This window comes from Marmota marmota, unplaced genomic scaffold, assembly GCF_001458135.2.
Source record: "Marmota marmota marmota unplaced genomic scaffold, marMar, whole genome shotgun sequence".
Classification (NCBI taxonomy): Eukaryota; Metazoa; Chordata; class Mammalia; order Rodentia; family Sciuridae; genus Marmota; species Marmota marmota.
In genome coordinates this window covers 409241-431796 of record NW_025999927.1, presented here as the reverse complement: position 1 = coordinate 431796, position 22556 = coordinate 409241, and the positions used below count along the sequence as shown (strand labels likewise).

At 54.3% G+C, this 22556-nt stretch overlaps 1 protein-coding gene across 4 annotated transcripts; it reads right to left on the bottom strand.

Moving 5' to 3' along the window:
• Positions 1-451: 451 nt before the first annotated feature.
• On the bottom strand, positions 452-22043 carry Rab4a (RAB4A, member RAS oncogene family). Of its 4 annotated transcripts, XM_015504306.2 has the most exons (9): positions 21537-21880; positions 11983-12095; positions 9781-9861; positions 9410-9524; positions 7085-7147; positions 5794-5910; positions 4418-4513; positions 1373-1501; positions 452-987 (listed from the first exon to the last, which is right to left on the bottom strand). In XM_015504306.2, the coding sequence occupies exons 5-8, from the start codon at positions 7095-7097 to the stop codon at positions 1386-1388; spliced, it is 342 nt and encodes a 113-aa protein (XP_015359792.1). In that variant the 5' UTR covers positions 7098-7147; positions 9410-9524; positions 9781-9861; positions 11983-12095; positions 21537-21880; the 3' UTR covers positions 452-987; positions 1373-1385. The 4 variants fall into 4 exon arrangements, with proteins under 4 accessions (XP_015359792.1, XP_015359791.1, XP_048656309.1 ...); XM_015504305.2 differs by lacking the exon at positions 11983-12095 and having other exon boundaries at positions 5794-5948; positions 21537-21881; XM_048800352.1 differs by lacking the exons at positions 11983-12095; positions 21537-21880 and adding an exon at positions 11819-11937 and having other exon boundaries at positions 5794-5948.
• Between the last annotated feature and the right edge of the window lie 513 nt (positions 22044-22556).

Here is a 22556-nt window from a genome sequence, read left to right as displayed (position 1 = left end):
TGTGGCTTAGTGGTCAAGTGCCCCTGAGTTCAATCTCTGGTACCAAAATATATTAAAAAAAAAAAAAGTAAATAATGAGGATGAGGCTGGGCATAGTGGTGCACGTCTGTAATCCCAGCTACTTGGGAGGCTGAGGCAGGAGGATTTAAAGTTTAAGGTGAGCCTGGGAAACTGTCTCAAAATAAGAAAGGCTGGGATGTAGCTCAGTGGTAGAGCACCCTGGGCTTCAGTATAAAGGAAGTAAAAAACCAAAACAGAACACAACACAAAAGATTTGAGGTAGAGGCAGGGTGTCCTGAGGCTGGACTCCAGTGGTCTTCCTAGCAGGAAGACCAGACTGACCAGCAAGGGACAGCAGGGAGAGTGGCAGGTTTTGTCTGCTGGGTGGGACACAGCCCCTGGCCTGGCCTCAGGGAGAAGCCCTGAAGCCCATGGAGCAGGACAGTGCCAGTTCACCAAACACCAGTTTTTATTTCATTTCGGGTCGCTGGTGAAGGGCGACTGCTCCAGCATCTCAAGTGTGGGGCGTGTACGGTGGAGTGTGGTAAGTGCGGCTGAATAAGTGGGACCCTGGGTGCCGGTGCCAGGGCCCTTGCACGTTGGTCACAAGTACACCAACATGAATCTCTGTGCCTGTGGTTAAAGAAATATCCAACTGCATTTAGAGCACCATTCCTATCCTATCACACTCAAGGAACATGCTGGGGAGATGGACGGGGCCCACACGGCATAGCGTGTGTGCTCTCGGACAAGGCGGGGGAAGTGGAACAGGAAAGTCACATGCGCGTACACATCAGCCGGTGTCGTCCCTCACATCAGGTTTATTACGTGGCTCCTGGGCTGCCTCCGCCAGCTGGAGTAGCGTCCCCATAAGAATCTACTTCTGCGCAGAGAAGAGGTGGAAAAGCTGCAGATTCTCCAAGCTCCAGCCACTGTCCCAACACCACGCAGACACTTGAAAAACAGAGCCATTGGGAACAGGCACACCTACAAATACAGAAATACATCTGCTGGGTGCTGGAGGAACTAGGTACACTTCCTCTTGACTAACATTATGTCCACTGGGCAGAGCTGACCATGGCAGTGGCCAGAGAAGGAGCTTTGAAGTCGGTGGCGACACGCTGCTTTATGAGCAGGCCTTGGGCTGGAGCCACAGGTGCCACGTGGAGATGCGAGAAACCAAGGAGTGCCTCCACAGGCACCAGGGTGGGTGGGCTTCGGCCACTCCCGTCCCCATGTGCCCTGCCGTCCTCTGAAGGGCCTGGGAGCTTCTGAGCACGGACTGTGGCTAACGCGGTGCCTCCTTTCCTACTGAAGCTCTGCGGCCCTCCTGTTGCAGGCGGCAGGGGGCTCAGGGAGCTGGCACACCCACCTGTGTAACGGCTCTAACAGCCACACTCCTGCACACTCGTGGCCTGAGTGCGGCGTGGGGACCGTAGCTGTCTTAGGGCGGCGTCTCCGTACTGGATGCCTGAGCCCATCCTTTCTGGGTCCAGCTCACCTATGGGACAAGCACATCTCTTTAAAAAGCATTGTTGTTATCCCATGATCCCCAAATTATGTGAAAAAAGTGTGCAACAGGGCTGGGGATGTGGCTCAAGCGGTAGCGCGCTCGCCTGGCATGCGTGCGGCCCGGGTTCGATCCTCAGCACCACATACAAACAAAGATGTTGTGTCCGCCGAAAACTAAAAAATAAATATTAAAATTCTCTCTCTCTCTTAAAAAAAATAGAATTGTAAAGTGAAGTATTTTGATGACAATCAAAATCAACTAGATTGATTGTAAGTTCATGCGTATAGGGAACTAGAAATGGTGTTTTTTAAAAAAAAAGAAAAAAGTGTGGAACACCATGAACATGTGCCCCCTTTCCAGGAAAGAGGAAAAACGTGTATGTTAGCACGCATATGCATTAACCACCTCCAGGACACAGAGGACTGGGAACAAAGTGGCTGCCCCATGCCCCCATGTCAGGGAATAGTAGAGGTAGTGTGGAAGACCCCTTCTGCTTGTACTCTTGTACCACCTGAATTTGGAATTACATGGATATATTATGTATGCAAAATAAAGTCAATTTAAAACTGAATTACTAAGATGCCACTGTCTACTTTTAAACTGGCAAAAACCCAACTCAGATAATATAACACCCCAGGACACAGCATAGTGAGGCACCTTCTGACAGGAGGTGCCACAGCCCCTGCCTAAACAGCACGTTGCACGAGACTGGAATCACACACTCTTGGTGCTTTCAGACCAGTGTGCAAGAGCTCATGAATAGCAGGTACTGGCATGACCAAACCTCTAAAATAGGCTGGTACCACAGATCTTGGTGATGCATGTGGATCAGTGCATCTGACACGCCTGTCCCTGTGTGTGCATGATGTGCACGTGGAGCAGGGCAGCTCACATGTGTGTCCCTGTGCATGCACGATGTTTACTTGGAGCGGTGCAGCTCACATGTGTGTCCCTGTGTGTGCACGATGTGCAAGGTGATGTATAAGGAGCAGTGCAGCTCACACGTGTGTCTCTGTGTGCACAATGTGCAAGGTGATGTACATGGAGCAGTGCAGCTCACACGTGTGTCCCTTTGCATGCATGATGTGCATGGTGATGTACATGGAGCAGTGCAGCTCACACATGTGTCCCTGTGCACACAATGTGCAAGGTGATGTACATGGAACAGTGCAGCTCACATGCATGTCCCTGTGCACACAATGTGCAAGGTGATGTACATGGAGCAGTGCAGCTCACATATGTGTCCCTGTGTGTGCACGATGTGCATGGTGATGTACATGGGGCAGTGTAGCTCACACGTGTGTCTCTGTGCACATGATGTGCAAGGTGATGTACAAGGAGCAGTGCAGCTCACATGTGTGTCCCTGTGTGTACATGATGTGCAAGGTGATGTACAAGCAGCAATGCAGCTCACACGCTTGTCCATATGTGTGCACGATGTGCATAGTGATGTACATGGAGCAGTGCAGCTCACAGGTGTGTCCCAGTGTGTGCACTATGTGCATGGTGATGTACATGGAGCAGTGCAGCTCACAGGTGTGTCCCAATGTGTGAACTATGTGCATGGTGATGTACATGGAGCAGTGCAGCTCACACGTGTGTCTCTGTATGTGCACGATGTGCATGGTGATGTACATGGAGCAGTGCAGCTTACATGCTTGTCCATGTGCATGCATGATGTACAAGATGATGCACATGGAGTAGTGTAGCTCACACACGTGTCCCTGTGTGTGCACGATGTGCAAGGTGATGTACATGGGGCAGTGTAGCTCACATGCGTGTCCCCATCCCACATCTGCACCTCCACCTGGGCTGAGAAGATGGCTTAGGCTGAGCTTCCCACTGTCCCCATCCTGCGTCTGTTCTTCCACTTGGCTGAGGAGATGACTGGGCTGGGGTCCCTTGCTCCACACTTTGGCCATGGACTAAACCTGTGCTGCCATTGCTCAGTTTTGTTTGGGCCTCCTGACACTGAAGAGAAGATCCCACCTCTGAGGTTCCCCTGCCCAGGGGCACTGACACATTCTTGGTGACACCGTCCACTAGCCCATTGGTGCTGTTGCCACTATGTCTGGGCTCATCTCCCTTCCTTGCTTCCATCCTGGCTCGAGCTTGCCAACTGTCCTGTGCTTGGATGGTCCCTGAGTGCTGTCTCTCCTCCAGCTGTCCTCCCGGAGCCCCTGTGTGATCACCTCAGTCACCCTGATGGCACCCTGCCTGTCCTCCCACAAAGCTTCTCCTCCTGGGTGGATGTCAGTCTCAGGACAGCTCTAGCCCTGGTCCAGCAGCTCCAGACATGGCCAGGGTAAGGGCTTCTGCAGCACTCCGGGTGGCTGCTGCACAGCCAGGCTGGAATCCCTGAGTTTTGAGAGGCAGCTCCTGGCCTCACAAGGATTGCAGGCCAGTCCTGCCTCCTGGCTTCTCTGCCCCTGCCTCCCTCCCTCATGTCCCTGGGCTTACTGCTGCCCTATAGCTGCACACGCCCCACTCGGCATCTGCTTGGAAGCCTGCCTGGGTGATCTCGACTTCCTTCCTACTGCCCTGGCATCATCTGGTGACAGTAAGAACCCAGTCTGACAGAGGACTTTGTCCCTGCCTGCATTGGGCCTGGAGTGACTATATAAGTGTCTGCCATTCCCACAGCATCCTGTAGCCCCAACGCCATGAGAGAACGAGCAAGCTGTTGAAGAGACCTTGGAGATGCTGCCCTGGGGTCAGGCAGGCCCACCACCCTTGGGCCTGGGGCTTGCATCTCTGCCATGGGCCCTTTGGACCCTAAGTGGAGATTTTAATTCAGTGGGTACAGAGAGAATCTGCTCTGCCCAGTCACCACGCAAGAAGGGGACCTTGCAGAGCCAGCAGGAAGAGCAAGTAGGAGGGCCATGCCTGCCAAGGGCGCTTTACCTAACTCGATTCTGTTGAGTATTTTTCGTGCACACTGCACAAATGCCTCTTCCACGTTCTCCCCAGTCAGTGCACTTGTCTCCAGGAACATTAGCTCTGAAAGTGATGTCAAACAAGACACGGTGTATTTAGACGGTGATCGCATTTGTCAATCTCTAACAGGCTGCTTAGTGTTCTCAGAATGTCAGGAAGGCCCAATTCATGACCTATAGCCATCTATTTCTGAAAAAATAAAATCAATATATGTCAACATGCTTTAATAAAATGTTAACAGGATTAGTAAGACCCCATCTCAAAAAAAAAAAAAAAAGATTTGGGGTCTGCTGGGGATGTGACCAGGCTCTAGAGTGCTTGCCCAGCACGTGCAAGGCCTTCGATCTAATCCCCAGCTCCACAGAAGACCCCCAAACACATAAACACAAAATCAAAACTGAAAAATGTTGGAGGTGTCTAATGTTTTTCAAACATTAGCTATTGTCTTGGCTGGTCCTGACCCGTTGGGGAGATGGATGAAACTGTAAACAGGCTCCCTGTGCCAATGACAATCAAGAAGGAGGCAGGAACGGTCCCTACCCCCAGTGCACGGGAAACCTCAATGTCCTTCTCCAAATAACCTGTTTCACCAGGAACAGGACCTGCAAGTATCTGCCCGCTAGGGGACTACACTGCGAGGGGCCACAGTGTGCACTGTGGCCCCACCCCCAGAGCCACCCAGAGCCCAGCAGGAGGTGTGTTCCTGCCCCTGAGGTGAAGGCCCCCTCTGCTTCCTCCCGGCACAGGATACTGCTCCTTCGCTATGGCTTACGTGCGTCTCTGACATTTACTTTCTTAGCAAAAAACCCGCAGAGCTGCAGGAACACTGTTTGGGGCCTAGAGACCAAGCAAACCTGATTTTAGGATATTCTAGTTGTTGATTGGCACTCACAGTTCAAGTTACCTAAAACGTCTGCATTTGCTCCATCCTGTTACCCATGAGCAGCCACCTGTGCTATGTGGTGGTCTTGTGTGTCCTATCTGGCAGTTCAGAGGTGTCAAAGCCATCTGTACCAAGTGGCTCTGATGGTCTACGGGAAGCACAGCCAGTTGGCCAGAAGTGGGTCTGAGGCTTCCTTTCCATGCACAAAGACACAAGTTAGAGTGCTGACTCTGAGCCCAGGGCGGAAGACACTTTGCAAAGTGTTACAGGTGCTTCCATCAGCGTGGTGGCTCTGGGGCCCTGGGCTCTGGGGCAGGGTGCGCTGCATGACCACGCTGACTGAGCTCACACCCCCGTGGGAGTTCTGCTTTCCCAAACGCAGCCTAACCTTGACCCTCCTGCAGAGTACCAGCATGGCACCCATGTCCACACCGAGAACCACGGGGGGGAAGAGACTTGCCATTCTCTTGCGCGAACCTGGAGGCCTCTAGGAAGGTGACTTCCCGGTCAGTGTCCAGGTCCTTCTTGTTCCCGCAGAGGAGGATCACGATGCTCTGACTCGCCAGCATTCTGGCATCTGTTAACCAATTAGTAAGCGCATTGTAGGTTTCTCGGCTGCATGACACAAGATTGTGAAAATGGTACATGTATTTTATAAGACCAGCAATCTTTCCAGCCGCTCGTCCTACTCCACTGCTCAGCAATATGCCGGGTAACGGCCTTAGGGTCCCCTGGGGAACCTGAATGTACCCAAGCTACCAGGGCTCAGGAGGAGGAGCCCTGACTCTTCAGAAGCACAGAGGGTGCGAGAGCCTGGTGCCTGACCGCTGGGCAGCTGGGCACCCCTCCATCAACCGTCCTGCCTGTGCTGCGCTCTGCTCCTGGGAGTCCAGCAGGTGGATTCTGCTAGAGACTGTGTAGGAACAACTGCTACCCCCTCCTCTGCCCTCAGGAGCCCTAGATGCACAGCACCACCCCACAGCCCCTGCAGGCAGGCCGTGGCCAGGCCGTCCACTCAGGGCCCACTTAGACCCACTTTCTCCCCTCCTACAGCTAAGGGCAGGTGCATCTGCAGCCTGATGCCCTCACGCCTCGGAGGCCAGAGAGGGGCAGCCATGTGACACTCCATCCCTGGACAGGTTCCTACTCAGAAGGACGCTCGCAGGTGGCCTCTGCACCCTGAGTCTGAGCTAGGCCTGAATCCCGGGATCAGCATGGTGCATGGGATTTCCGCAAGGACAGGTGCCCTCTATATGTTGTGCTGTCTGATGCCACAGACACATCAGCACTTGAAATGTGGCCAGTGCAACCAGGGAAATGAATTTTTAATCTGTGTCTCAATGGAATTGCCACATGTGTCCAAGGGTTACCCTGTTTGTGTCGTAAACCGATCAAACCCTCCGACAGCCTTGTGAGGACCATGTGGTCCCCATCACACGCACCTACAGGCAAGGAACCCAGGAAGCCAAGTCTTGGCCTGTGAGGTCACACATAGGGCAGCTGGGCCAGGACACAAGCAGCCTGAGCCAGAGCTGTGTCCCCACCTCCCTGGGTCACTTCTGATAATGCTAATGGAGAGCTCTGTGGGTCTGCAGGAGAGCATCCGGCACCAGGGGCTTCATCTACAGAAGCCTCCCAATGTTTCTCAAAGACCTCCAAGACCCCACAAAGCACCTGTCCTTGGGCATCTGGCCAAGGCCAGCCCCGGGGACATAGGGCACCAATGCCCGCCTCAGGGGAGCTGGCATTACCTGGTGATATCATAGACGAGGAGCGCACCAGCTGCACCTCTGTAATAGCTCCTTGTCACAGACCTGAAAGGACAACAGCAGCTCTAACTCAACCACTAAGACCCTCCACTGCCCAGCACCACCTCCCCAGACCCTCGGGCTTGCTTTGTGAACCCCAAAAGAGACAGGCCTGGTGTCAAAGAGCACGACTCTGGAGGTGTGAACACATGTGTCATCCTCCGGGAATCATGTCATGCAATCAATGGGAGGATGTCAGGCTGGGATGGGCAGGGTGTCTTCCCCAGAGCAGCACAGCTGCGTGGATGGCAGGGGGGCAGGGTGCCTGCCCCCTCAGGGGTAGTGCGGGCCTGGGAAGCAGCCTCTCCCAGCCTGGGTCCAGTCACCCCCCTGATCTAATCTCCTGGGACTTGGTTTCCTTTTTTACAGTTGGTTAAGTGGTTAAAGGACATAGCTGTGAGTGGACACTCCTCTGGCCACAGAAGAGATGATCACAAACTCCCAGGCTTGTGAGTCTCAGGGTTCTTTCTTCTGGTATTTGCTGCTCATTTCTATAAAGTGCCTCTGAAGTGGTTTATGCTTGGGGCTGGTGCTTCCTGCCTCAGTAGTCTCATGTTGGGTGGCAGCGTGTGCCAACCATCTGGGCCTTCCTCAGGTTGGGGTCCCTGGGCTTTGCCATGGGAAGTGGCCTCTGCCCCTCCTCACACCTTCTGGCCACCATCTTGCTCCCGCACTGACCTGCCAGTTGTGCTGTGTGAGGGTTTTAGGTTGGAAACTTTCCCCTCTGAGTTCTGAAGGCATCCACCCCGCCCTGGTGCTGGGGAAGGGACCCTGGGCCTCTGACTGCACAGCCAGCTTTCACCTTCATCTCACTGGGTCCTCAGCACCTTGGAGCTCCCAGTGCTGCACTTGGCCCAGTGCGGCTCTGACTTCCGACCCTTTCAACTCTCCTCTTGGCTCTGGGGAGTTCCCTCCTCAGCCTGCCCTGCTCTGGACCTCCCCACCATCCCCTGCTGTGGAGTGGGCTGGCGACCTGGACTGTGGTTGCTCTCCTGCGGCTCTGGCTCTCTCCTGGAGCAGTCTGCCCTGGGCCTTCGCTGAGGCTGGCTTGACTCTGCCCTACCCCTGCTGCCTCACTGTCTGGGAGGCTGGCCACTCAGGGACACCTCCCGAGGGCACTCTTCACATGTGTTCAGCACTCTTTGTTCTTATTTCTGGGGACTCCCCCTTCTCCCAGAAAGTCCCGGCTGATGTTCTTTGTTTGGGCTCTTTGACCATTGGTACTGTGTTCAGTGGTCGTTTCTTCTGTCGGGTCATTTCTGTTAGGAGCCAGGGATGGAGAGGGCTGGGGAGGACTTGCCAACCTTACTCTGATCCCTGGAGGGCCTGGGGCTGCTGTACCAGGAAGCCAGTGCTGGGCCTCGACACCCCTCGAACCTGTCCATTTTCCTGCAGTCACCCTTTCTTGGCCTGGTACTAGCACAGCTGGCTGCCAGTAGTCAGCGGGGAAACAGGGGGAGGCCAGGGCTCTCCTGCAGTGGGCCGGCCCTGCCAGGCAGAGCCTCAGACTCTCACCCCAGAGGCTGCATCTCTCCAGGGTCTGGAAGCTGGTGTCTCCAAGCCCCGCCTTCTCTGGGACTCCCAGGAGGGGCTGCCACACAGAAGAGCAGCCTCTTTCCTACCTGCTTGAGAGGCACTCCTGGTCATTCATGTCCTGGGGGCTCTGGGGTGGAGGCTGCATCAGGTGGGACCACCATTCAGCCAGGGTATCCAGGAGCAGTGATGGCGGGGACACTGTGGTATTTCTGAATATTACTAACGCACAGTATGTACCAACCTTAATGAAAAGCTAAAGGTTTGTAGTGGAGTGAGTTTTATTTCCTGAATCTCAACACTGAGTGTGTGCTCTGATCTGGTGTACCTGTAGGAACCCAACCAAGCGTGGCCCAAGTCCTGCACCCGGGTTCTTGACAGCCCGCCAAGCACCCACCCTGCAGGCATCTAGCCACAACCTTGGGCCTGCATGTGTAACAGAGCAGAGCCCCAAGCAGCTTTTCAAAACCCCACCTAGGAAGGGAACAACAGGCGGACGTGCTCTGGCTTTGCTGAGATTCCCATCTAAACATGGCTCCAGCCATGACCTGCGGCAGTGAGCTGGCCGAGTTAGAGGCTCCTCGACCTCTGGGCTCTAGCCCCTTCAGCGGGAGCTTCCAGAGGCAGAGCTGGAGGCAGTGCAGGGGAGGACATGGGGCAAGAGCCTGTACGTGGAGAGAACATGATCATTTCACCCGAGTTTCCAAGACTTTATTAAATCAGAGGAAAAGCTACCTGAATCGTTCTTGTCCCGCTGTGTCCCATATCTGTAACTTGACGTATTTACCACCAACATTTATTATTTTTGAGCCAAATTCCACTCCTATTGTATGATTTGAGTCATCTTTGACTGAAAAGGAGAAGCAAAAACAAAGCATTTCATTTTAGACCTTTAGGGAAAGAGGTCACCCCATCTGGTCAGCAACACTGAGGTCAGGGGCTGCGGGAGGCAAGTCCCCTCCGCCCTATTCACCTCACAGCTTTAGGTGAAATGCACACCACCCTGTTCTCAGAGGCCCTAGAGCTTTCTCTCCAAGCCCTTTAAAGCTTGCACCTCTGAGCACAAAGGCATCCTCTCCTGACCATGGCCTGGGGACGTTACTTACATTTTTTTTCAATAAACTGATGAAGTAAGCAAGATTTGCCAGTCCCCGCATTTCCAATCACCAGGAACTTAAATAAAAAATCTGCAAGACAGAGGGAGACTGTGAAAAGCAACTTGAAAGTGGAGGCCGCGCGCTTATTTCTAGACTGCCACGCTCGTTGAGGTCCTATCTGTTTAATGGGACAGAGGACAGAAGCAGGGGTGCTGGAAGGTGGTACATGCTGGCTGGCCTTGGCCCTGGCACCATCCACGCCTCCTGGTGCCCCTCAGGGCTCTGCTCATCAGTGCACTCTGAACCACTTCTTTTGAAGCCTGAAGTTGAGAACCAAGTGAGCAAAGCATGTCCCTGCTAGCCTCTGTTCAAAGGCGTGTGCGCACTCAGTTCTGAGCAGCAAAGCCCAGAAGTCCCAAGTGTGCCCTTACAAAAGCATGAGCCTGGAGACTTGGGAGCTTCCAGGGTTCTTGGGAGGAACAGGCAGGCCCACCTGCGGCCTAGGTGTCCTCTTCCCTGGTGACTCGAGGGAGGGACAACTCAGGCCAAGTTCAATGGGCACATCCTATGGGCAATCCCTGACTCAGGGTGGAGAAAGCCCACATGTCCTCTTCACCCACAGTCCTACACCCCCTGGGACATCACGTCCATGTAGTGGGGACCAGGGGGCTCCAGGATGGACTGTGCTGGTCACCATGGAGCAGCACAGGAGTCTGTGTGGCTCTGGAGGCCTTGCCTTGCTGTCTCTTTGTTGAGGATCTTTTCTCTTGCTCAGCCTGGGAATGGCACTGCACCGAGCCCCTCTCCAGCTCTGCATGTCTGCACTGACCCTGGCCTGCCAGTGCCACCCCACACCACGTCCTTTGGGCCTGTTGTGCCTCCTGCCTCCTGCCTCCTGCCTCCTCCCCAGGTGGGGCCAAGCACTCCCTGACCCTGGTGCCCCTTCCCCAATTAGACTAAGAGCCGCTGGCACTGGCCTGGCCTGGCCCTGCCACCTGTGTTCAGGGACATTGCTATTAGCAATCCACTAACAAGGCCACTGACAGAGGGAAAGGGCAGCAGGCAACCCTGCCATTACTGCTGTACTCCTAGGCATCAGACCCAGCCAAACCAAGGTGGGTTCACAGACCCGGCAGGTGGACGTTTCATCCTTAAAGCCTCAACTGGGAACAGCCAGGTAGTCTGCAGGGGGTGCTAGGTTGCATTTGGACTCCCAGCCCAGGTCTGGCAGGTCCCCAGGGACTGTAGAGCCAGGAATCACAACCATGAGCATCCACTCCTAATAGTTTCGAAATAGCAAGATACAGTAACAGAGCAGGGTAGAGGCTGCCAGGGTGGGTGGGGCAGGAAGGCAAGAGGAGCTGGCTTCCTGGGGGTAAGGGTCCTGCCAGCCACGAGGCTGCCTTGGCCCTGAAAGGTGTTCTCTCTGGGGAAATCCCTGTGGAGGGGCCCAAGACCCTGTGAGCCTCCTTAGAAATGTGAGCCTGCAGAGGCCTCGGCATAGGAAGCGCGTCAGCAGACAGAGTGGGTGCCACTCTCAGGCTCCTGGCCTGCCCTGGGAGCAGCACCAAGATGCTTTGGAAGAGCGTGGCCCCAGAGGAGCAGAGGCACAGCCAGGCTGTCCTCAGTCCCCACCTGCCTTAGACGCAGGCGTTTGGTCACATGGGTGAGCCTCCAGAATCCACCTCTAGGGGCTGTGGCTGTGGCTCAGCGGCAGAACACTTGCCTCACACATGTGAGGCACTGGGTTTGATCCACCACACCACATAAAAATAAATAAACAAAATAAAGATATTGTGTCCATCTGTAACTAAAAAAAATAAAACAAAAATAGAAACAGAAAAAGGAATCCACATCTAGTGAGGCATTGTGGTCAGTGCCCAGTGATCTGGACCCACGGGTCACTCTGGATGGACGCATACTGTAGGCTGCAGGTAGGTAGGCGACTGCCTCGGGAGCCCTGGTTTTTCTCCTGGTGCTCAGCAGCTCAGAGAGCCCAGTAACCAAAGGGAACCCAGGTGGCACGACGGCTAGGGAGGGCTCTTACCGTCCATCCATTATAACAGAGGCCGTGTGTTTATGAGAACTGAGGGCTCAAAACCCAATTGCAGACTTCCTCTCCTGACCCACGGTCTTCAGGTTTACCTGTGGAGGGTTTCCTCAGAACAGGTGGCGCTGGAAGGCAGGGAAAGACCATGCCCTGAAACACACCTGAAGCAGACGTCCTGCCACGCACGGTGAATGTTCACACGAGAAATGCAGAACCGTGGGCAAAACAGGCACAGGCAGAGGTCAGCCATCCTGGGCGGACATGCAGGTCAGGCCTGCGGAGAGCACAGGCCAGGCAGAGGCACAGGTGATGTCCCTCCAAGGCCCCTCCACCACTTCCCAGGCCAGGCAGATGGGGCATGTGCATGGGACGGCCAGACACGGTCCTGAGTCCTCAGGAAAATCAAGTCACAGTGGATGAGATGGCTCCGCCTTCCTAGCTGCTCTCTTAGGTGAGGTCAGAGGGAGGCAAGGGGCAGAGCTCACAGGGCACACGCAGAGAGAGGGCAACTCACTACCCAAAGAGGAGCCTGCAGCTATCCAACTGAAGCCAGGGGGGCTTGGAGGGGAGGTGTCCCTGAAGGCTCCTGTGTTAATGCAGGAGTGCTCAGAGGTGAAATGATCAGGTCATGGTAGCTGTGACCTAATCAGTGGATTAATCCACCTTGTGGATTAATAATTTGAGAGGACTACTGTACCCAGTGGTCCCTGTAGGCAGGTCTCTAGGGGTGCCTTGCGGATTATCCTTGTCCTCTGGCTCTCCTCCTCTCTCTGTTTCCTGGCCACCACGAGCTGCACATCGTCCTCTACCAGGCCCTTCAGCCAGATGCTCTGTCTCACCTGGGCCCAGAGTGATGGAGTCGCTGTCTACAGACTGAGACCTCTGAAGCTCTGAGCTCAAAATGAATTTTTTCTCCTCTGAGTTGTTCTGGTTGGGTATTTTGGTCACAGTGATGCAGAGCTGAGTGACACAGCCACACATAGTGGACGCAATAAGAATAGAACAGAAGGTGCCCAGGGAGCAGCCAGGGGAGAAGAGGCAGGAGAGAAGGTGACTGGAGGTGACCTGGAGGAACCAAGAGATGCTGACCAGCTCTCTGCATAGACACTGCAGGCACCATCTCAGTCAGGGGTTGGGGACAGAGAGAGGTGCAAGGCAGCCGACCTTGCTGAATGAGCACTGGCCCAAGGTCATCAGGAAACAGCAGTGGAAGAACTGGCTGGGCGCATAACATGGAGGACACTTGCTTCAGAACAGAGTCTGGTGCTTGCTGCAGGAAGGCTGGCTCCGGAGAGGCCTGGAGCTGTGCGAGGATCCTGCAGAGGGCACTGGAGGCAGTGGGCTCCCATGGTGCTGGGCACTGTGCCCATGTGGCATGGTGCAGAGTGGAATCAGGGCATCTGTCGATTCCAACTTGTAGCAGAGAACCCAGAGATGCTGGGTTCTTGGGCCTGTGACCCTGCTGACTCGTTCCCTGAGACCACGGGCACCAGGGATGGTGCAAAAGCAAGAGGCTCAGCAGTGAGCCCAGCTGCCCAGCATGGAAATGGCCATCTCTCATTGCTGCCTGCTGATGCAGTAATATCTTTAAATACAACTCCCTGACTACATGGAAAACCACCCAGAAGAGAAGATGGAGGCCCGAGAACAGTCACCCTCAGGCAGGACCACTGGATTTATGGGAGGACCAGCAGCCAGCACTCTGTGAAGTGTGGGAGGAGTGCCCCAATCAGAGCCACAGAGAGTGGAGAACTAAGGTCCGCACTGGAGGTTGTAGCTGGGCTCTTTGCAGTATCAGGACCTGGTGAAGGTGGACACATCCTCTTCTAGGTGCCCGTCTTGTGTGCTGGCAACAATCTCTGCAGGCAGAGATGGTGCCTGGCCATCGTCCCACCTCTTCAAGCTGTTGGGACGACCTTCGGGTTCTCAGGTGAGCTCTGGATGCAGGTGCATACAGAGCATGTGCATCCTCACAGTGGCCAGAGCTCGCCCTGCTGAAGTCACAGCATTTTCATTCCGGAGGCCATTGGGTCTGTGACAGTACCCTGGTGTATGTCCAAGGCTTGTTTTACCTTGGGTCCTGCTCCCACCTCTAGTCTGCCCTGAATTCAGCGATGAATTTCAGCTCAGTTTGAGATGTCCAGGGACCTCTGTACCATGCACTACAGCAAGGGTGGATCAGGGTCACACTCGCAGTCTCTCTCCTCACCTGTGGGTGCAGCCAGCCTCCCCTCCCCTCGGTGTGAGGGCAAGCTCCCCAGTGCAGTCCCTCAATGCAGGCCAGGTGAGGCCACCCCTCAGCTCCAGTGCATCAATGCTCCTTGAGGGAAGGCCTGGTGGTGGAGATGGGACCTGAGAGCTGAGGCCATGCAACAGATAGGGATTGCTCGTAGGGAACCAACTGCATCACTAAGATGGTGTATGCCAGGAGAAAAAGGGATGGCCACTTTCCTTTTATTTTTTGGTACTGGGATTGAGCTCAGGGGCACTTGACCACTAAGCCACATCCCAACCCTATTTTGTATTTTATTTAGAGTCAGGGTCTCACTTGAGTGGCTTAGCGCCTCATCATTGCTGAGGCTGGCTTTGAACTCTGGATTCTCAGGTCTCATGCTCCTGAGCTAATGGGATTACATGTGTGCCCACCATGTTGGGCCACCCCATGTATTTTGAGTTGGGTTTTCTGTCACTTGCAGAATAATAATCCATCATCTACTAAGTAGAAAACCTTAATCATAATATTTTTTGTCTGGGCTTAGAGTGAGAGGATTCATTCAACAAGACTTTCATGAATAGCGTGAGGCTGGGGGTCCACCCTGGACACAGGCCACAGCAGGGTGTGTCCATCCTGGGGATTCAGGCCAGGTCTGGGCTCTGATAGTCCCAGCAGGCTGGACTCTTGTGGCCTGCCTTTGACTGCCATACCTATGGCTGACCAGCTTCCACTTGGCCAGCAGGCTTTCTCTTCAGGGGCAGAGTCTGGCCCAACAGCTCTGAGTCCAGGGCAACTGTGCTTTGAGGCATTGAGCTGGTTGTAGGCTTGATTCTAAGGGGGACTGGGTCTCTTTGTTTTCAAACTTTTGGAGGTGCTCTGGCTCCAGGAGAATGCCCCAACTCCAGGAGGATACCCCAGCCCCAAGGGGTGCCCATCTCAAGCAGGATGCCCCAGCCCCAAGAGGTGCCCTGTCTCCAGCAGAATGCCCCAGCCCCAAGAGTTTCCCGTCTCCAGGAGGATGCCCCAACCCCAAGGGGTACCCTGCCTCTAGAAGGACACCCCAGCCCCGAGGGGTGCCCTGTCTCCAGCAGGATGCCCCAGCCCTGAGAGGTACCCCAACTGTGGAGGATACCCCAGGTAACTTGGCTTCCACAAGGGACACAAGGACATCATGCCGTCAATGCAGCTCTTCTATTTATTCTGGCCTTTCGTTTCATACACTGTAACCTCTCAGGTGGAAGCAAATGGAGCCCCTTCAGTGTCCTCTGAAGGCTTGCAGTGCTCAGGACTGTTTAAAGCACCAGGACAGAAGTCCCAGGAGCCTCCCCAGCTTCTGAGGACTCACAGTCTCATCCTAAAAGCTTTGCTCACCAGCCAAGTCGACTGAGCCTCAACACGGGCCTGAGGGTCGTGCAGGCACAGGGCTCGTGCTCACTGCACCAGCACTCCCCCAAAGCCTGGCGCAGGCAGGCAAGAGAGCAAGAAGGAGCGCTGTCACTGACTGCAGGCACACAGAGCTTCCCCGTCCTGGTCTTAGGGTCCCAGTTGCTTTGCTGCCTGATTCAAAATTCACATTTGAAAAGAAAAGGATCTGCCTCCCTCTAAAGTGTATCACCCTCTCACTCATGGTTCACCAGCACTTCACCGACCACATCCTGTCTTCCGAACACTGCTCTTCCTTCTCAGAACGTCGGAAATGCCGTACAGCAACAGGTTGGTCCTTCTGTTCACCACTGTCATCCTGTGCTCGGTGGCCAAAGCCCTCTCCACAGACCCACCTTCAGGCCAGGAATGAGTTTCAGAGGAAGAGGAACAGCAGGCACGGTGTCCCTGTGGCTCTTGTCCAGTGCTGTGTGCTGGCCTTCAGACTCGCCTCTGCTGTCCCCCCACAAGGGGGGGTGGTGCCCAGACATTCTGCTTGCCCTTGGCCCTCACTGACCATGGACAGGGAACAACTGTGGCTATCGAAGGTGGCCAGGCGCAGGGTGTGTAGGAGAGTTGTGTGTTCACACGGCTTGACTTCCATCACACCTGGGCTTTGTCTCCATGGAAAGCTGTTAAGAGTGGGGGCCTTCAGGAGGGGACAGGCCTTGGGATTGCCTCTCAAGGCTGGGTTGATGCTGCTCTCTGGGATGGGGCTTCCTCACAGGACTGGGTCAGGGCTGACATGCAGGACTGGACTGGCCAGAGCAGGTGTTAAGAGCCAGGCTTCCCTCCTGTCTGGCCTTCCCACGTGCCCAGGCACCCTCCTTCCCACCACCAGTGCCACGCTCTGGAACATCTCAGCCTCCAGGACTCCGTCAAAAAAAAAACTCTTCAAAACTTCATTGTTTGTGGTACTGGGGATTGGACCCAGGGGTGCTTTACCACTGAGCAAAGTCCCCCAACTCTTTCTATGTTTTACTTTGAGAGAGGGTCTTGCTGAGTTGCTGAGGCTGGCTTAGAATTTGTGATTGTCCAGCCTCAGCCTCTTGAGTAGCTGGGATCAAAGGTGTGCATCATCATGCCTGCCTGGCAAAAATAAACTTTTTCTTCTTCTTTTTTTTTAAATTACCCATTCCCAGGGATTCGGTTATAGCCACAGAACATGGACTAAGATGAATACCTTAGGACTGAGGAGTCAAAGGCTTTCTACAAATTCTTGCTGCAGACCTCCGGGCAGAGGGTTAGACTGGGAATCCATCACATCAGTCTGACTCATCTCCACAGGAAGGTTTAAGAGAAGAAGTTCCAGACACATGAGCCTTCTCATCCAAAGAAATACTCAGAGCAGCTGGGCATGATAGCGCATGCCTTTAATCCCAGCACTTGGGAGGCTGAGACAGGAGGATCACGAGTTCAAAGCCAGCCTCAGCAAAAAAAGTGAGGTGCTAAGTAACTCAGTGAGACCCTGTCTCTAAATAAAATACAAAATAGGGCTGGGTATGTGGCTCAGTGGTGGAGTGCACCTGAGTTCAATCCTCGGTACTGTCCCCTCAAAAAAAAAAAAATGAAAGAAAGAAAAGAAACAGAGCAAAGATCACCAAAGAAGAGTAATTTAATTACTCATCAAAGAAGAGTAATTTTTTTTTTTTTTTTGCTTGCTGGGGATGGAACCCAAGTCCACGTGCAGCCTATGTTCCACCAGCAAGCTAATGCACCCCTACAATATTTAACCTTGGATGATTCTACACCAAGTGGCCCAAAGAGGGAAATGGTTCTAACAACCGAAAATGCCACCATTTGTAGTACAAGCAGGTTCACCCTCATGCCTGCAGGAAACCATTCTCCAAGGAGCTCAAAGAGCTTTGGGGATGACCCTTATTCAAAGCACAATGATCTCCCTGTGATGCCATGGCTTAAGAAGAGCCTCAAATAAATTTTATCAAGCCCCTTCCCAGTCCACCTGACCAGAAACCCCCAGCTCCGGGGAGCTCCTGTGACCCGTGAGCAGGGCCAGCAGAGGTGCTGGAGGGTGGGCCTGAGGAAGCGGGCGGCAGCTCAGGGCAGTTCCTACATCTGCCCATGGTGCTGCCAGGAGAACTCCAGGAAGCCCTGTTTTCTCCATTTCCAGTTGAATAAACTGCTCTGAATTAACTTTCCATTGCCGTTTCAGGGGCAGGGGTGACTTGAGCTATAGTAAAGGGCATCCAGGAAGACTCAGCAGTCAGCTGGTTTTCAGTGAAGGAGAAAAGCAAAAGCACTTTCCAATAATGAATTTATTCAACCTGAAGAAATGTCCTTGTTTTTTCTGCCTCCTTTGTTGACACACTCTGGGGTTCAGGTCCTGACATCTATGCACCTAAGACAGTGGTGATTCAGGTGACACCTAGTGCAAGTTACCTGGCACCTTCTTGGAGCCAGGCGGTTCTGAGCCTGCCACTTCTCTTTCTTGGGGTGCCCTCCTCACTCCATCTTGCCTTATCAAGTCTGGGCTTCGCCAAGAGCAGGGTTTGATGGCCAAAGCCAGTGGATTTGCTTCCCAGGCTGGTCACAACAAGCTGCCCATCAGGTGGCTTCAAACCATAGGAGGTGCTGTCTTATAGTTCTGGGGGCAGGGAGTCTCACATCGAGTCAGGGCAGTCGAGCTCCCTTTGAGGGTGCCAGGGAAGGGCTTTCCTTGCCTCTTCTACATCTGGCTGCTGGCTGACATCGGCTCCTTGGCTTGTGGCCGTCACTCAATCTCAGCCTCCACCGGAATGTCACATCCTCTCTGTGTGAGTCTGTGTCCTTACCTCACAAGGACAGCAGTCCCTGCATTAGCCCACCCTACTCCAGTATGACCTCATCTTAACTCTGTCTGCAGAGAACCTGTGTTTTTATCTTTCTCCTTGCTGTGACCAAAGACCTGACAATAGCAAACAGAGGAGGAGAAGTTTATCTGGCTCACGTTTACAGACTCACTCATGTAAATGGCTGCCTCCTTGTTCTGAGGCAGAACCTCATGGTGGAAGGGTGTGGAAGAGGAAGGCAGCTCAGGACATGGCCATCAAGAAGCAGAGAGCTCTGCTCATCAGACAATATATAAACCCCAAAGGCACAGGCCCAAGGACCGCCTCCTCCAGCCATACCCCTCCTGCCCACAATTACCACCCAGTTAATCCACTCCAGTGAATTAATGCACTGATCAGGTTAAGGCTCTTAAAACTCAATCACTTCCCCTCTTAGCTTTCTTGCATTGTCCCACACCTGAGCTTTTGGGAGACACCTCATGCCTACATCATAACAGCCTGCTTCCAAATAAGGTCACACTCACAGACTCCGGGGTTCAGGACCTAGACATGACTTTGGGACACGATCCAACCCGCAGCGTCCCACAAGGACACAGGGTTGACAGCAAATGTCCAGTGATTCTCCTGATCACTTGGTAAATACACGATGCCGCACTGTTTTCAGAGGGAAGCACAAAATGAAAACTCTAAGAAAATAATATAAAAACGAGCCTAGGACCAGCAACTCACACGGTCCTCTCTCACAAACAGGCCTCCTACAGAGGCACATCTGCTTACAGGCAGTCTGTTAGCGTTCTCTATTCCTGAGTTTCCATCACACTGTCTGGCACTCCTGCCACGTGTCCTGAACAACATGTTTAGCTCTGTCCTGAACATGACTGCTGGTTTCAGGAATTCCTTGGGGACAGGGTACAAGCCCCAGGCCTCAGGTCGCTGGGGCACAGGTCCTTGGGGAGGCCCAGCAACACTCCACAGGGCCTTCAGAGGTTGTGGACTTTACATCTGGGAGAACCTTGTTTCAGATTAGTGGTACTTGGACTGAGCATCTCTATTCCCCTCTGTTTGACACTTTGATTCTGTGTCATGATATTACACAACCTAGAGCACTGTCCACGTGGCTAGGGGCCTCTGAGCTAGCACATGTGGTCTCCACCGTCCATGGCAGGTGCAGTAATAGCCTGAACATGCTAATGAAGTGGTGGAACTGACCCCTTGGCAGCACATCCCAAAGTGGCTCTCCCCTCTTGGTCACAGACCATCGAGCTTCCAGAGCCCCCTTACACAGGAAAGGATGGTCTCAGAGTACAAGGAACTCAAAGGCCAGGCAGACACTCCTTCAGCAAGAGGCAAGCGTTCGAGAGGAGGGGACATGAGACTTTACTTCGAGGAACAGTTTCGTGCAGACACAGCCATACCTGAAGGGCCAGTCAAGGCCTTGGTTTAAGGTGACCTTAGGTTGGCAACTTCAACCACCATGCCAGCTTTTTTTTAGTTTCCTTTAATTCCTCCACTGGAGGAGAGGATTAAATCCAGAGGGAGTGAGAAGTAATATCCATTTGGAGGGGCCATGGAATCACACTAATGGCCCTGTCTCTCACTGAGCCCACTGGCCCCTTGGTCCTGCCATACCCAGCACGCCCAGCATATTGTCAGGACTGCAGCACTTCCTGTGAGAAGCTCTTTCCCCACTGATTCATGACAACCCCCCACACTCCAAGCCCTCTTCCTGGGTGACCTGCCCCTCCCAGTGTTCCTGACCCGGAAGCTGGGTGTGGCTAGGGAGCAAGAAGCTCAGAGGAGCACAGGTGAGATGGCACACGAAGGTTCTCTGCGTGGACAGGTCTGACTGGCTCTCCACAGAACCAGACGGCAGGAGCCACCTGGGGGGTACCCACAGCCAACAACACAGTCCTAAAGAAGCCAGTGGCTGCAGGATTCTCTCAACTTCTAGGGACAGATGTCAGGCCCCACTCACAGGAGCAGGGCAGTGCCAGTTGCTGGCAGAGGACCAGGTGCCCTTGAGCACTAGCGTGACACCCTTCCAGCTTCCCACCCTCTCAAAGTCCAAGCCCTCCCTAGGCCCCTCTGCCCCTCACCCTCCCAGACTATGGCGCTCAGATACATGCAGGTCTGGGCTGAGGTCCTGTGCTGCCTGGGCTCTGGCTGTGGGGCTGACACCTCCATGGCCCTGACCCTCTGGGTCAGTGCTCTTTGCCATGTACTTGCAGGGATTACATTCTTCAGAACTCTTGCCTGGCTTTAAGTTATTCATCTGTTGGTGTCCAGCTGGACGTCCACACTCTTCCCCACTAGACTGTACACTGTGAGACCTAGCAGATGTCTGTGGTGTTTGTTTCTGCAGTGTCCAGAGCCCTGACAACATGGTCCTGAGGAAGCCCGAAGCTGCAGGATTCTCAAAGTTCGATGCCTCCTCCACAAACCTCTGTGGAGGACAGGAGACACCTGCCAGGGTGGGAGCAAACCCACCAGGCCTAAGGTCCATATTTGCACACCTGAGCCTCTGGGACTGTCAGCTGTCACATCTGAAAGAGTGATCAGGGGTTGGCAGACTGGTCTCCACTCTGATACAAGGTTCAGATCCTTTATTCAAACCTAGTGGGTGGGAGCAACTTAGTATATAAATTGGAAAAGCTTTGATTTATCAAAAATAAATTTGCTTAGCACATCCATGTTTGTAGGGGAAACAAAGATTAAACAGACTGGGCTCTGCTTCCAAAGTACTCATGGTCATCAAAAGGAGACATGTTATAAATAGCCAGAAAGCAACCAAGAAAGGGCTGAGAGAGGGAGATGGATGAAGCCGGAGGTCACAGGAGAAAGATGGGTTGGTTAATCACTGCTCCCTCACTGTAATCCTGCTGCAAAGAAGCAAAGAAGGGAACTCCCAACCAGGAACAGGGATCTGCCCGGTCAGAGGACACCCAGAAACAGGTGCGGCCTGAGCCTGCGGCCCTCACTGGGCACCAGCGGTGGAAATCAAATCTGGTTCCCACACCCTGCGCTGAATTAAATTCGGTAAGGAAAACCTAAGGGTGGCAGCGGGGCGCACGCAGGAAACCTGAGTCAGCCATCATCAGCCATATGCACTCCCAGACCGAGCAGGGCACCCTGACACCGGCTGGCTCTGCCACCCAGAGATCCTTCGCAAGATCCGTACCTGGCCCAGCCCCCTGCCCCGTCCGTCACCACCGTTCAAGAACCCAGACCCGCCTGGCTGGACACCCGGACACCCCGCGAGCCTGCTCTCCCGCCCCGCGGAAGGCCCTACCATAGGTCTCGGACATGGCGGTCTGCGACATCCTGGCCTCTCTCGCTGCTCAGCCGGGGTCTGTCGGGGTCCGGAGAGAAAACGAGGCGGGGACCGACCAGCGGGGCCGGGCGGGTGCCTATAGCTAGCGCCGGCCACCGCGCTGCGGCCCAGCCGGACTCGGCTCCGCGCATGCGCACGGCTGCCCCGCGGAGGAGCCAGGGAGCTGGGCGGAGGATGCAGGGTGTGCTGCGCTGTTGGGGCGGCGGCCCGAGCACGTGGGCGCCCAGCTGGTGTCTGCGGCAAGGCCTGCTGCAGAGCCTGAGGTCGGCCGGCCGGGGGGAATCGCGCAGAGGCCGTGAGTCCCAGAGGCCGGGAAGGACGTGGAGGAAGAGGAGCCCAGGCACCTGCACTGGGCGGTTCTTGTGTCAGATGCCGCGGCAGCACAGGATGTGGTCAGCCTCCCGCGGCTCTCAGCCCGAGCAAGCTTCCCTTATGTGGTAGTTGGATGCAGGATAACCCGCGGGAAGCAGAGCTCTTGGCCAGATCGTGCAGGCCTCCGGGCACCATGACGTGCAAGCCAAGAGTTCCCGAAAGAACTGACTCTGCGCACCCGTTTGGGGGGTCTGGGGGAACGTGCGTTCAGGGGAGGCACCACCTGGCCCTCAGGTGCAGGTGCGATTCAAGTTAGGACTCCGGGAAAAACAACAACAACAACAACAACAACACACACACACACACACACACGCACGCACGCACCAGTTCAGAATTTCCATTCTGTGGAAACGTGGAGAGACCTGGCCTAGTCCACGGTGAGGGCAGCACACATCTGCCTCCTCGGTTTGGCTCTGTCCTCCGCGGGAACTGACCACAGACCTTCCGTCTCCCCAGCACTGTGGGCTCTACATTTCACCTTGCCTCCAAATCCCAGAGGGGCAAGCCTTGTGACCTAAAGTATTCTGTGTATACTTCTTCTCTGTGGCCCAGACCCTCTGCTGCTTTCTGCTGGGCTTCATTTAGGCTCCTAAGCAGAACAGTCTG

Bases quoted from the DNA above. Each gene is read 5' to 3' on its own strand.
- Rab4a (XM_015504305.2), bottom strand. From the start codon at position 21,567: ATGTCGCAGACCGCCATGTCCGAGACCTATG. The intron at 9,862-21,536 runs GTAGGGCCTTCC...TCTGTCTTGCAG, and splicing joins CGCCATGTCCGAGACCTATG to ATTTTTTATTTAAGTTCCTG. The intron at 7,148-9,409 runs GTAGCTTTTCCT...TTGTCCTTTCAG, and splicing joins GCGGGACAAGAACGATTCAG to GTCTGTGACAAGGAGCTATT.